A 15,373-nucleotide genomic window follows, 5' to 3' on the forward strand; every position below is an offset into this window, starting at 1 on the left:
AAAACACCAATTTCATGTCAAGCAAATAATTAGAAAAAAAGGATCTAATTGGCAAGCCACTTCAGCTAAAAAGGTTAGAACACAAAAAGTAAAAGTATTGGTTAGTGTTACCACAAAGCGCTGCTGATTATCGGTTAGCATTATCAGGCCAGAAATTCCATATTAGTGCATGTCTAATAAAATTTTCTCTCCCTTCATTTCCTGGACAACTCACTTGCGTTGCTTCTTCTCCAGGTCGTGGTTACGGCTCTGCTGACCCTCTAGGTGCAGTTTAGTGTCCTGCAGCTCTGCTGTCAGTCTCTGGCATTTCTTTTTCAGCTGCTGCGCCACACGCTGCACCTCCTCATTGTCTGCCTGCAGGTCTGTCAGCTACGCACACACACATACACAGATTCTCAGTGAGTCTGTACAGGTGGATCTGTCCATCTAGATGAGATCCACACCAATGTGTCTTGTCCTGTCTAAATGTGTGAGTTTCAGTCAGTACGTACATATTTGAGACATTACATGCTGTTGTGTTGGTACACATTGACAGTTTGAGTGAAGAGAAAGTGATGTCTTTATGATAAATTTTACAGAACACTGAGTGGATAAGGCATTGGGTTATGTAAGAGTGATGTAAGAAGAGATTGTTATCATAGACTCTGGTCATCATTTCAGTCCAGCTGCTGGAGATTGACCAAGGGATTTGCAAAACTATATTTTTCAGAATCGACTAGTTGATGGGCTGACAAAAAAAACAGAATGATAGATGACTAGTTGATTAGCCGACCATTCTTACCCAAGCATACCACAGTTCCAGGCCTTCTTTATGACACATTTGCCAGTAATTTTCATATAAATCTCAAGACAATGATGAGCTGGTTCAGGTGTATTTGATAAAAGCTGAATCTAAACTAGCAGGAAGGTAGATCTCCATGAGCAGGACTAACTATTCCTATTTACAGGGTTTGAAAAACATAAAGGTGGTGGAATTGTGTGTGAACAAAATATGGAATTTGGCTTAGTTTGATGGGATAAAGAAAAAAGGCTTGCAAAGGTGCCAGGTGGTGGAAAAGCAGCCAGAGCTATTAGTGTCAAAGTGTGAAACAGTGATGTTACATCGAGTGTGTGTGTGTGTGAGTATTACTTTTCTCTCCAGCTGCCTCTTGTTTTGCTGCTCCACCTCTAATTTGTCATCAAACTCTTGTTTGAGTCTCTTCTTAGTGAACTCGATCTCTCTGATGGCTCTCTCATACTTGAGTCTCCATTCTCCACCTACACAAACACAGTCAGTTATCATCACACCTTAAATCTCTACCCTCTAACCCCTCAGGTGAGAGAACCTGGGCCAGATTGTGTGTGGTCATTCCCTGAAGAGATATGATGTTTAAACCCTGGACCTTTGCCTTTGAAATTTCTCTGCAATCTTGTTGTGCTGTGGCCAACACAAAACCCCTGCTATTAAAGGAATATTCCGGGTTCAGTACAAGTTAAGCTCAATCTAAAGGAAAACTACTTGTGGCATAATGTTGATTACCACAAAAAAAATGTTAGACTTGTGCTTCCTTTTTTTAAAAATAGAAGAAGCAAAAATTTAGGTTACAGTGAGGCACTTACAATGAAAGTGAATGGGGGCCAATTTTCTGAGGGATTAAAGGCATAAATGTGATGCTTATAATTTTATAAAAGCACTTACATTAATTCTTCTGTAAAAACTTGTGTATTATTTGAGCTGTAAAGTTGTTTAAATCATCAATTTTCCAACATTGCATTTTTTTTTAAATAAAAAGTGGGAGGAGTCAAAATACTTGTTTGTGCATATCAACGTATTGACGTATTGATTCTGGAATATTCTTTAAATTTGCCAGATGTCTGCTCCACTGCTCACAGAATGTGTGGTGACTGAACTGGAAATTTTGTTTTCGATGCAATGAAATTCATACGTTTATTAAGTGTGCTTTAGGGCCCAAATAATTTTTTGTGCCACCATGTTTCCGGATTAAATGGTACTTGATTTTATCTATCAAGATTTGATTGGATCAGAAAGGGGTGCAACATATTAGGCAATGATTTTATTGATTAATATCATTTTTCCTTGTTTCTATGATATAATTTTCCTCAACTGGCCAACATCAGAAAATAAAAAAATTTCTTAAGAGGTGGGGAGATTTCATTTTGATGAAAGTTTATGAAAACCAGGGATAATAATAAATAAAGATCAATGAAATGCTGAAATACATATATATGAGAGGTTTAATGATTGCAAAATATGTGAAGCCAGTTCACACCACGTCATTGTTGGTGGGGGGGGGTAAATCTGAAATAAATCTAATGTTCATGGCTTAGCATTAAGCCTCTGAGATCAACTGAATGGCATTGAGGTGAGAGATGAGAACAAGCCGCCAACCGACTGGCATATGCATTACATTGTGCCCTATTCATGAAAGTTCTGACAGTACTGATTCTGCTGAGTATGATCACAGTAAGACTTCTACAGAGAACATGTTGGGCATGAACAGGATGAGAAATTGGAGGGACAGAGGAAGAGTGGCAGAGCTATAGCGGAAGGAAGAACTTGAGAAAAGTGGAAAACTGAAAAAGAAGAAGTATTAAACAGTGTGTGAGAGAGAGAGAGAGAGAGAGAGAGAGAGAGAGAGAGAGAGAGAGAGAGAGAGAGAGAGAGAGAATAAAAGAATGTTGGGACTTCTCAGAGCCCCCCAGCATTTCCATATAAACAGCTTAATGAGGAGCAGCAGCTCTTGATGCTACAGGTTATTTTCTCATCTGTCTGGAGAAGCCACACTGAGGATGTTCAGCACCCCTGAAGCTCTTACCACCCTACAGCTGATAGCCATGAAAATCTTCTGGCTAAACATTCAATTCCACAAATTGTTTTGAGTCTTTGCTCAAAGCTCAGTCATCATGAGTACATCCCTTCACTGAGACCCCATTATATATTTGATCATTTAAACTCTACGGCTGAGGGCCAGCAGCACTGATGGAAAGGTGGCTACATACGAATTCCCATACTTTCATTGCATGTACTGAATTTGAGGAAGAACCTATTTCTCGACCGTTGTTTAAACACTGTTGGTTTTGAGAGGTTTGAGTGTTCTGACCAGGAAGTGATGTCACCAACTCACCTGTGTCATCGTCATCCATTTCCCCGTTGAGCTCTGATGCGCGTATAAGTCGTGCCTCCATTACTTCCATTTCCATAGACTCCATCTGCTTCTTCATAGCATCAAACTTTGCCTGAAACACACACACACACACACACACACACATCACATCAGCTCTCAGTTCTACAGGGAAATACCAAGGCCATCTGCTCAGATGGGCAACCCTGAGTTTAAAGAGACACATTTGAACACACAACTCATACACACACTAGGCAGAGACAAATACTTGCACGCACACACACTCACACACTCACACACTCACACACTCACACACTCACACACTCACACACTCTGTGTTCACCCATACACTGCATCTGTCAGGCTAACACAAATATTTAATATGAGACAACATGATTTTTTTTTTTCACGCTCTACTGCATGGACAATCGCACTGTCTGTGCATTTACGGAAAACAAAACAAATTTTAGGCATGAGGAGTTTCCTTAGAGTAAACCATCAAGTGAATACTCTGTTTCTGTTCGGAAATGTGTGTGTGGTACCTGCAGATCCTTCATTTCTTTCTCTAGTCTTAGTCTCTCCGATGTCTCAGACTCTAGCAGCTGGGAGGCAGACTCGCCTGTGTTTCTCTCATCGGCGAGCTCGGACGACAGTTCTGTGATCTGAAACATGCATACAAACATGCAGACGTGAAACGTGTGTCCACTAGGTGTGGCAAATGTGCTCTCTCCAAACTCCACAGAGGAGTATGATTCATCTCAAATACACACATAACACTTCACATCTGTACCAAAACTAAACAACAAATCTAAAAACACAATAGCAAATCCAAAGACAAAATAACAATTCAGAGACACAACAACAAATCATAAACCACAACGGCAAATCCGAAAACAAAAAAGCAAATCATAAAACACAACACAAAACCCAGAAACAAAAAGATGTTAGAAAACACAACAGCAATTCAGTCGAAACAGAAAGGTGAAACGTGTACACTGCCGGCGTGATGCCTCACTTTCTACATTTGAAGACAGAATGTCCAATTATGAGTAGTGTTCAATTATTGTAGAAAAAAAAATTGCTGACCTTTTACCAAGATTTTATTTTCATATTGTAAAGGTTGTAGAAGGCCACTATTAGATATGCTGACTTACTCTAGGTGAGATTTTCCCAAGATGTGGAATTATACATATACAGTATACAATTATAAAAAAAAAAAAAAAAAAAAACAAACAATGTAAGTTAGTCATTCACACCATAGGCAGCCTGCTAAAACCTTTGTAATGTAAAAATTACATCTTGATGAATTTTAGTGGTGTTTTTTCTAAAATAATTGAATACTGTGTCCATATAATTAGATATACTTGGAAAATCTATCCATTGGCAGCAACCGGAACCTTCATAATTTTTATTAAAAAATCTTTTTTAAACAACAGTGTTTTTTAAGTTAGAACATGCAAGATGAATGAACGTTTTAGCACAGTTTGTGGACTTTAAGATGGTCCCTTACACACTAGATGAACCATGACACCATAGATGAACACTGTACCTAAAACTAACCTTTCCCGCTCGCTGTTTGTACTCTCTGTTATAAAGTTTCCTGTTACTGTTTTCCCGAGAGAGAAAACACTCCAAATGATTTAGCTTTTCAGTCAGTGACATTTTGGCATGGATTTTGATATAATCAGTGAACCAATCCTGAAGAAAGGACTAGGTCTCATTCACACAGCCAATCAGGTGAGAAGCTATGGTACCTACCCTTTCCATTTCGACTGAATTGCTGTTGTGTTTTCTTTCTTGCAAATGTGTTTTCTGAATTGCCGTTTTGTTTTCTGAATTGCCATTGTGTTTTCTGAATTGCTGTTGTGTTTTTAGATTTGTTGTTTTGTTTTGCACTTCACGGCCATCGTAGTATCATCACTCACATATTTCACAAAAGGATGATGGCTTTTTGGTAATGTGGTGAGATGGTGACAGTGTGTGTGTGTGTATGTGTGTGTGTGTGTGTGTGAAGTATCTGTGATTGTGCACTATAGTTAGCTTAAGTTCATAAATATGTTCCAAGTAGATACATTTGACAAAACCTCCCTTTGGGGACAATTGGGAATGCTCATGTTAGGAAAAACGTCTTCATAAAAAAATTAATAAAATTAATGTTTCTACAACTTCTAAAATGATAAAAGTTTTCTATTAGGGTTTGGGTTAGTCTGCAGTCTTTATAATTAGCTTAACAGAAGTGTATACTGCCTTTTGAAGGTAAAGGGAAGTCACTACACATTTTGTCAAAACTGAGTTATGACTGAAGGTGGATCTCTAAGACTGAAGTTTGGCTCAGCTATGCTCAGATTAATACAAAGCGTGTAAAAACTGCAGTAACTATAAAATCCACACTAAATGCAAGTGACTTTAAGCTGTTTTAGTTTTGAGGTAGTTGGTAGTTACTGTGCTTTGCCTTTGTAGGACAGTATGGTATGACCTCGTTTACTAGGCAGGGAATGTATATTTACTCTGAGGTAAATGTATGTGCGTGTAGGTATGAAGGGAGAGAGAGTGCGATGCATAGTAATAACTATGGAATAAAATGTTTTTATCGACGCCTTACTGTATATTGAGCATTTTTGTATCAACTATGTGATACTTTCAAAGGTTTTTGCGATGATAAACTTTAGTTTATCACACCAATAAACTTTCTTTGAATTGAATTTGAAGTGGATCTGAAGCGAATTTGCATTGAACTGAACTTTTAAAATGAATTTATAAACTGATTACACTGAACTGAATTCGAACACGAACCTTGCTTTCCAGTCGGTCGCTATTAAGTCTTAACTCGTTCCTCTCCTTCTCCACTTTCTCCAGCCTCAACTTGAGTTGCTGAATTTCCTCCTAAAAATAAACAGTGACACAGAGATATTAAATAAATGAAATACAGACCAAAAGAGAGAGATCATCTCAGGGTGACAAGTAATGAAGCCAATATTTAGAGGAATGACCACAGACAGTTGGACATTTGTGACACAATAACAAATAACTATACATTGTGAACAACAGAGGCAGACAGGTAAGCTAAATTAAAAACATTAACAGAATGACAGACAGATAGAAAACCAACAACTCTAATATCGCTAACCTCCTTGCACTTTCCTTAACTTTCCTTTTGCTAACTTGAGAGAGCTGCAGGCTACAGCCAGTAGGTTTCAGCTCAGCAGGCTGTTTGTGCAGAGGAGATAGTGACTTAGTGTTTGTTTTTTTTAAAGCAGGCTGTTTGGAGGCAGTGTCAGCACCCGTCTGTCTCTCTCCGGAGCACGCCTGACTGCATGGCTACTTAGCACTCAGCGGGGATGTGGCCCAGCGGACGAAACATACGGTATGCACGTGTATGCGTACACATACACACACTCTGTGACATGCTAATGTACTCCCCTCAAGGAGCAGAGTTGCTTTTGAACCAAACAGCTACATAAGTCATATATGCATACACACAGCCCTGCCACTCTCTGCACACACAAATACACACAAACACAACTCTCTACAAACACTCAGATTGAGTCAAAGCCGCAGAGACAGTAATCAAAGAGACGGGCACTGAGTGCTTTGGGTGTCACTGAGAGCTGCAGCTGAGCAAAGACCAAGAGAGGGCATTAAAAGCCACACACATGGGCTTTAAATTCAGCTATACTACTGTAAAAAGGCAAAACCTGTACATGACATGCCAACTGAAAGCATTTGAAGTGGTTAGTGAGGACGGGCAATGTCAGAGAGGGAGAGAGAGAAAGAGAGAGAGATGGATTAAGGTATGGATTAAGAGAGATGATGTGTGCTTCTGTCTAGCGATAGACTTATATATCGGCCAGACAGATCAATCTGCCAATATTTGGCATTTTGAGATTCTAGGCATCAGCTATTACCCGATGTTTACAGGGCTAGTAAATAGAGGTTCATGCCAATAAAGTGTATAAATAGACTGATATCTTGGCCAAACCAATTAATCAGATGATATTTGACCATTGAGATTATCAGCATTGGCTGTTATAGAATTACCATGCTCACTGGGCTGATAAACAAGTTCATGCCAATAAAGTTTAGAAATAGGCCGATATACCGACCAAACCGGTTAGTCGGCCGATATTTGGCCATTTTGAGATTATCAGCAATCAGCAGCTGATATGATAATCATGTCTACTGGGGCTATTAACAGAAGTGCTAGTTGCCCCAATTAGGTGCCCCTACTGTACTTGTCAATATTTCATAATTTAATTTTTTTGTGAATTTTGAGTATATATTGTATAAGTCAATTGCATTAAAAATACAAGCATTATAATGCTTGGCCATCCTGGTCTCTAGATATTGTTTTCCGTATATGGCATTGAAAAACCATATTGGCAGACCATTACTTACGTCTTTTCCTCGGATCTGCTCCTCCGTTAGCTGCACCTCGATGAGAGGTCGTACGGTGGTAAAGAGCTTCCACCACGGCCAGCCCTTCACACCGCGGTTTTTCTTGATGTTCTTCTGAATACAGCGAATGGCCAGGTCCTGGATCTAAAAGGCAAGAGACATACAGTATATGATGCAGGGTCTGCAAATGTATAACATTCTAGAAGAATGTGTGTTTCTGTTTCAGACCTTGCATACTTCCTATCTCTGTGCAAGTGTGGAAAAGCTTAAATGGCAGTGGGCTGTTGAGACAATCTGTAATGCCTGTAAGTTTAGCAGCAGTGGAGTACAGTAGCTCAACCCAGGCAGAGCATGTATGGACAATAACAGGCCTGTTTGGAGGCCATGGGCCCCCTCGGTCAAAGAGCTTCCTGTGGGGTAACTAGCTCTGAATGGGTCCTTTTCAGCTCCAATGGAAGATCTACAGTGCCTTCCACTATAAGCCCAAGAGCGGGAGCCTCTACCCCATCATCAAACGAAAGTTAACATTGCTAACATATTCACCCATAGATATACTGCCCTACACAGACAAAACTAGTAACACTAAAACTGAGCAAAACAGCTTCAAAGTTTCTGATTGTCCAGCCAAATGTGTTGTGTTTTTTTGGGGGGGTTTTTTTTGTGCCAAAAAGCTCAACCAATAATTTTGATGCATGACCCCCCAAAAAAAACAGATGAAACAAGACAACCGTAAAAACCACAGTTGTTACATTTGATTTAGTGTAGATTTTGTAGCTACTGCAATTTTTCAAAAGAGGAGAGCTCCTGGAGTTGTACCAACAGTCTAGAAAATGCAGCTAGAAGTAAAAGCCCCAAGCCCCATGTGAGTAATTCAATTAAACTTCAATGCTACTTGGCAGCTGATTTAAAGCCTGCATAAAGATTTACATGCTGCAGGAACAGGGACATTTCAAATAATAGAGGATTATCTGGAAATCCAATTAGACAGGCCCAATTCAGCACATTAACGGGGCAGAGTCTGTATGTTTTGGGTTAGGGTGATGTCACATTTGTCACACCGAAAGAGCTTTAACGCTACACAGAACAGAGGCCTGACACATGCACTGCCGCTCATTTGCCACGATTTGACCAAAACAAATGCCAAACAGCCATCTAAACAGCTTGTAAAGGAGGACAAAATAAGGAAGAGCTTCCTAATTAAAACTGCCGTCTGGAGGAAATGGGGCCTGTAAGCCCTGGAGCCTGGCAGGAGGATCTAAGTGTTACGATGAATGGATGCGACTCCAAGGTGCTGCTAAACAAGGTCAGCCACAACCTCTACAACAGGTGTCTCATATCCACTGAAGTATGTAGCAAAAATTTGAATACGGATCAGCTGCAAGTAACACAATTATTACACGGCTTACAGACAAGGACAATGGAGCACATACAAACACACACGTTTGTGGGGCACCTGCTCAGACTTGGCGCAAAAGATTGTGTCTTTAGGAAATGAGTTAATTAGACACGCGATTGGCATTCAGCGAAATTCCCAGCTCCCTCTAGTGCCGTTTCCGTTGAATGTCAAAGAAACTTGGGGAGGAGCATGCCGCTAGGCTTCAAAAGACCAAACATGGTTGTTCTCTGTTCAGCTGCTCCCCACAGAGAGAAAGAAAAAAAAAAAAAAAAAAAAAAAGAGAGCTCTAGGGGGACTAAGAGCTTTGAAAATACTCTTCTTAGATAGTCCAAAACAGGAACAGATTTCAAGGTGTTGCAATCCCCCCAGTTATCGATCTGAGAGAGAAACAAGCAAATTTATTTTGCATTGTAGCAACTGTGGTTTGAGAGAGGAAGCCAAGTCCCATATGTCTCTCTCTCCTGGAGCTACCATAATGACTCAACTTGTCTCGACATTGGTAAATATGTCCTAATTATATCTTACATCTTCACTAATTAAGAAATAATGGCAAAGGACACTAACATCTTTCAACGTCCCCTACACTCATTTTTAGAACTGGAGGAGGATATGAGACTCTGAGATTCTGTCCAAGACTGTTGTCGTCACTCGTTCCAGGGGTTCATGTAGTCTTGCGTAGCTAGACTTTTAATTATTAGCATAACGTTTGGTCTACTTTGCAGCTTATTCAGGCCATGAACCACCCACTAAGGCTGGGTTCTCACTGTACAATACTGGCCATGATTTTGATATCTAAGAAAAATGTTGGGGATTGAAAATTATCTGAGCTTTCCAGATAGAGAAAGAGCATGGCATTTTTGCATGCGATATGCATTAGAAGCTCAGTGAATGGACTGTGAGAGGTATGTGCCATCTGAGTAGATATTTTACAGCAAAGACATTACAAATCACTAATCTGATCTTTCAATCTAGTAAGGAGTACAGGTTTCTGACATGTGCTTGACAAAAGATTCAGCCTTTCTACTGAACTGAATTCCTTTGGGGACAGGTCGCTTTGATTTAAAGGCATCCAGACAAGGCCCTTTGGGGGGACAATAATTGTAGAGAAAGCGAAAAATACCAGTGGACCCTTCAGTAAATACCAAGATGCAGTCCCAATGATTACTCAGAAAAGTCAAACAAATCTGTAAGTAAACAAAACATTCTGAGAAACATTTACAGCGATCTACAAATTGGTGTAACAAAAGACCCCAGCCTTACAAGGATCCAAATAAACAAAAGAGGAAAAAGAATAAAACACTACTAATGTCTAAATTATACAAACAACAGATTAGAAGAGCAAAAAGCTCAGTTAAACAGCTACAACCTCTCCTACTTACATCAAAACATCCAGTAAACAGTCTTGACTAATGTCAGGAGCTCTGTGGTAAACGGTAAACAAAGTCTCACCAATGAAAGCTCTCTCGGTTTGTGTGCTACTCTGAAAGAAGTGGATGTTGATGAAGCTGTAATGCCAAGGCAGCTGACCACCAAGGGCCAACTGCAGCGCAAGGAGCTCAGTCTGCAGTCAGAGCCACCTCCTCCTCCTCTCTCCCTTGACAAACTATAGTGAGACAGGGGCCCACTCTTTTCAGGAGAGAGTCGTAGGAAACAGTGGAATCAACCCTCACATCTTGAGCCAATGCCATTCAGGACAGCATGAGTTTAGAGGAGTGACAAAGTGTCAACAAAAAGGAAGGAAAGAGAGAGGGAGAAATGAAAGTGAGGGAGAGAGAGGTGCAAAAAGAATCAGATATTGAGCACAACAGTTGAGTTCCGGAAGTAAAAATCCCATTCATTCAAATAAAACTTTACAGATTTTTTCTTTGTTTTTCTTTTTTTTAAAATCGTGTTTAATAGCAGAATTCCTGGTGAAGAACTACTCTACACATAATCCAGAAGAGGGATCCGCCAATCAGAAGTTGATGTTACCATGGAAATGTAAATCGCTGCAAAACAGCTCAGCAGCGATCACCCAATCTCAGTCCCATAAATCATTGAGACTGACGTAATCTAATTGCTCTGCACTCTGAAAATCTGAATTTATGTATTTGAAACTGGATTATTTTCAATATATTTAAAATATATTGTTTTTATACCAATAATCAATTATTATAAGTCAATAGTTTTGATACTTTCTGATTCGATTTCGTCATCCGATTTCGTTAATTCGCTCAAAAAAGAAATGTAAGGAGGTAGTCTTGTTCCTTTGTCCACCCCTCCCCCCAAACTTCAAATCTAAATTTGTTGGGAATCCTCTTGAGGCTGGTTGGTTTGGTTCATGGTTTAAAACTCTTTATTGAAGATTTAATTTGTTAGTCAGGGAAAAGAAAAAGTGGGCTCTGTTGAAAGGAGTAAGAACGACATACAGAACAGAATAAAAAAGAACAAAACAGACAGAGGTGCAGAACAATGAGCCATAAAAAATAGAAGGGCTTAAATCCAGAGGAGAGACAGTGAATGGCAAAACATAAATTAATGGACAGAGAGTGGGGGCAGGCGAGAGAGCAGGGCACGCAGTGGCGGGAGAATCGATAGGCATGTGATGGAGGGCAGTAGGGTAGGCGACTTTTCCCCAAGAGATGCGCTGACTGAAGGCCAAAGCCAGGGGGATTTACTCATGACACCAATGAAAGTCTGATGGACTCTGAGACAAACTTCACGACAAATGGACATGCACTCAGTGTGGAGAGATCTCACTCTTGAGAAAAGGACTGCAACTCAAACACAAAGCACTTCCACTTTTGGGGACCAAAATGTTAAATTTCCATCTTTTTTTATTTTATTTTATGTTCATTTTAAAATTGTTTGTTTGGATACAGTATAAAGTGTAATCATTTCATCTCACGGGATGTTTCTGACAAAATCTGGTGACACTTCCTGATTTACTTAAAGCTGCAGTGTGTAATTTCTGCACCACTAGTGGCACCTATCAGAATTGCAAAATAATATCTTTTCCCATCTTCCCATCTTTTTTTCCCATACAAAACAGTGTTATTTGTACATATGAATTGTCTTTTATTAGGTAAGGATGACTTACCTTCCTCTTCTTAAAGGCCTGTCGAGCCAGGTTGCCCCTGCACGCAGCCTGAAACAGGGTGATGTTGCGTCTTGTCTGGATGTCTCTCTGCTCCTCCAGCTTAGCCAGCACACCTGCCCTGAAGAACACCTGCACACAGACCAATGCTGTGAGATACTTGAAATACAACAAACTGTCTCTCAATGAACATTTGACTGAATTCACAATGTTTGGTGTGCTAATGTCTTTGCGACCAGCATGGCTGAACATTAGAAGTATTATGCAACTGACTTGTGTTTGGGACTGTGAAGCTTCAGAAAATCTAGACTAGTGATGGACCAATATATCGTCCAGGTAGATTATGTCATTTTTTTGTGAATTTGAGATTATCAGCATCGAGAACAGATGTGCAAGTTTCTCCTTGTCTCAGTTTAAAAATCTACCAACAGACAATAATTATTTTCAGTTTTTAGTGAATTTTGAGTAAATGTTGGGTAAAATAAGTGTTTAATTTAAGCAATTTTGTGTAGGTCTCTTCATTAAATTATATTATGTATACATATAGTATAGTTACACTCAGTGACCACTTTATTAGGTACACCTGAACACCTACTTATTCATGTGATTATCTAATCATCCAATCGTGTGGCAGCAGTGCACTGTATAAAATCATGCAGATACGGGTCAGGAGCTTCAGTTAATGTTCACATCAAACATCAGAATGAGGAACAAATGTGATCTCAGAGACATAGGCTGTGGCATGATTTTTGGTGCCAGACAGGCTGGTTTGAGTATTTCTGCTCTCTATATATCCTCATCAACCAATAAAAAGTCCAATCTGGTCTAATATGGACAATATAAAAAAATACACTGATTACTTTACCATTTATGTAATATTTCTGCCATAGTCATACATTCACTTTCCCACAAAAAAGCCTTGCAGGCAAAACTTCAGTCAGCGTCTAGCTGAACATAATTCTAATTAAAACCGCCCTGGATCCGTGGTATACCTAAAAGTCTGCACTAGGGGGAAGTGCTGCATTGAAAAAATGGTTTGGGACATACAGTGGGGTTTAAAAGTTTGAGTTCACTAGTATAAAAAAAAAAAAAAAAAAAAAAAAAAAGCATTTATTTAGCATTTTCCTATTTAATACAGTTTTGTCTGTTACAAATTACTGTATATTATCAGCATAAACATTTGATTGAAAAGTTGAACAGAAGAATATATATCAGATATATAAAAGTAGGTTGCCCTTTTGCTTTGATGACAGCATGCACTCAGGCTGTCATGGATTTCACAAGTTTGTCCAAAACCTTCACGTTATCCCAGCATGATCTGAGAATATCATCAAGGAGTTAACATGGTTAATGTAACAAAATTAATTATTTGATTAATGAGAAATAATGCAGAATCTTAAATATTTATTCATTTTATATCATAATCATTCTTTGTTTAGCATTTTTCTAAATTTAAAAACTTGCTTTCAGGTTTAAATTCATTTTTAAATCCAAGAATTTCAATCAGGACTCAGACTTTTGAATGGCACTGTATATAAATAGAGAAAGAGAGAGAGATGGGAGGCTAAGAGTCCACTGCTGCAATTACTACTCATCAGAGGGAATGGCAACAAATGCCTCTTGATTGAGGCTTTATCAGGAGCTGTTCTGCAGCATAATATCCTTTTCACATCAAAGGCAGCCAGAGCCTTTTAGTGGTGTAGAGTCTCGGTTATTGTTATTACAGGAGGCAATCTCTCTGAGCTCCGAGCAACAGATCATACAGGAAAATGGAGTGTTATGAAATGATTCCATATTCATGTTAAGTTTGACAGCATTCAGACCAAATGGCATTGGGCTGTGAACCCTATGGTACAGCAAAAAAATAAAGACAATACATTTGCTTCACACAACCTTTTGCAATCTCCACAAATTAGAACATCAGGGATGAGCTACCTGGGCAACTAATACAGACATACGTGCACACACCTACACACACACACACACACACACACACACACACACACTTGTCTGCTTTTAGGCAGGTGTAATATCAGAGTGGGACCTCTCCACCTCAGGAGAGTAGCAAGGGAAAATTGAGTTTCGTTTCTCAATGTCAGTGGAGATGTGCTGCAAAAAAGATCTACCATCACTTGAACGATAAATCTATCCCTGGTTCTCTTGAATTGAATGTAAAATCAACACTTACAGTATATTATTCATGCCATTACAGAGGATGTATAAAACACTATTTTAGAGAATTACAGTATATCATATAAAGAGAGCACTATAAAGCCACTCAGTTATGACGTCAATTTCCGTCAGGTTCCCTTAGGAAGTTTTTATGGGTTTTATGAGAAAAATAAAGTCTGAGGTTAACATTTCTTGAAAACACCTTCATATTTTGTTCTACAACTTAAATTACCACAGTCAAACATGAATTTTGATACCTTTTAAAAGCACACACTGTAGCATGTTGCTACTTCAAGACTAGAAAAGAGCGTAAACTCGCATCCTTGTGGTAATTGTAGTCCTTCTTTAGCAACAAAATAATAATAATAATAATAATAAAAAAACAAAAACATTTAGCTACAAAATGCACCTTAAAAGGTATTACTGTGTGTAATTTGTTAATTGTGTGTAATATGTTAATTACAGACCTTATTTAACTCAAAACAAAAAAGAATTTGACTAAAAATCTATTGGTTATTCCAGAGGGAACCAATGACTCAAAAAGGCTAATTCTCTTCCAGGTTTTAGGACTTCAAACTGAACAGATCTATTAGAACATTGAAGTGCCCATGATAATATCATTCAGCAATGTCTCTGCTGCATGTGACCACTGAGGGCATGTGCTTATTAGCCACATCGCCCCATGACATTCACCCAGCAGGCCATGGGGGTGCTGCATTGGGGCCTGTGATTGGCCAATATTTTCCTCACAAGAGCACCAGCGGTCAGCACGGTCAGCTGAGTGGAAAGATCCATTCATGAGGGTCAAAAGGCAGCCTTGGTCATAGAGACTAAGAGAATGACAATCCTCACAAAGGAAAGGGGCAACAAATAGTAATGGAGAGGAGCAAATAGAGGAGCTTGTGTGCAAGTCTGTGGGAGAGTCTGTGATTTAGATGGATGAATTGTACTAAGGTGGCAACTGTACAATGACAGTTTTCAGTAAGGAGTGGAGGCAGTTCAAGTTTTGTTGGATCTCCTTCACGTCTACAGTAGCCTAATAATGTATTTAGACTTTTTTGGACACTTAATATCTGAACGTTATTGCATTCGATACAAAATATCAAAGCAAGTGGCATTTGCAAACAAATTAGGGTTTTTGTCCAGAACTAACTGTTCCCAAGATGATAATTATGGGATGTAATTCAGTTCTCCACAAGTTCACACAGGTAT

General features: G+C 39.2%; 1 protein-coding gene across 5 annotated transcripts in view; it reads right to left on the minus strand.

Moving 5' to 3' along the window:
• LOC127429468 (unconventional myosin-XVIIIa-like) overlaps positions 1-15,373 on the minus strand; it is a 157,016-nt gene that overhangs the window by 47,935 nt on the left and 93,708 nt on the right. For all 5 annotated transcript variants that reach the window (XM_051678466.1, XM_051678470.1, XM_051678469.1 and 2 more), the window contains 7 exons: positions 11,993-12,121; positions 7,518-7,661; positions 5,916-6,005; positions 3,665-3,784; positions 3,126-3,237; positions 1,130-1,257; positions 215-369 (listed from right to left, as the gene is read on the minus strand). In XM_051678466.1, coding sequence (XP_051534426.1) covers positions 215-369; positions 1,130-1,257; positions 3,126-3,237; positions 3,665-3,784; positions 5,916-6,005; positions 7,518-7,661; positions 11,993-12,121 — 878 coding nt within the window. The remainder of the gene's footprint in view (positions 1-214; positions 370-1,129; positions 1,258-3,125; positions 3,238-3,664; positions 3,785-5,915; positions 6,006-7,517; positions 7,662-11,992; positions 12,122-15,373) is intronic.

Source organism: Myxocyprinus asiaticus, chromosome 39, assembly GCF_019703515.2.
Source record: "Myxocyprinus asiaticus isolate MX2 ecotype Aquarium Trade chromosome 39, UBuf_Myxa_2, whole genome shotgun sequence".
Classification (NCBI taxonomy): Eukaryota; Metazoa; Chordata; class Actinopteri; order Cypriniformes; family Catostomidae; genus Myxocyprinus; species Myxocyprinus asiaticus.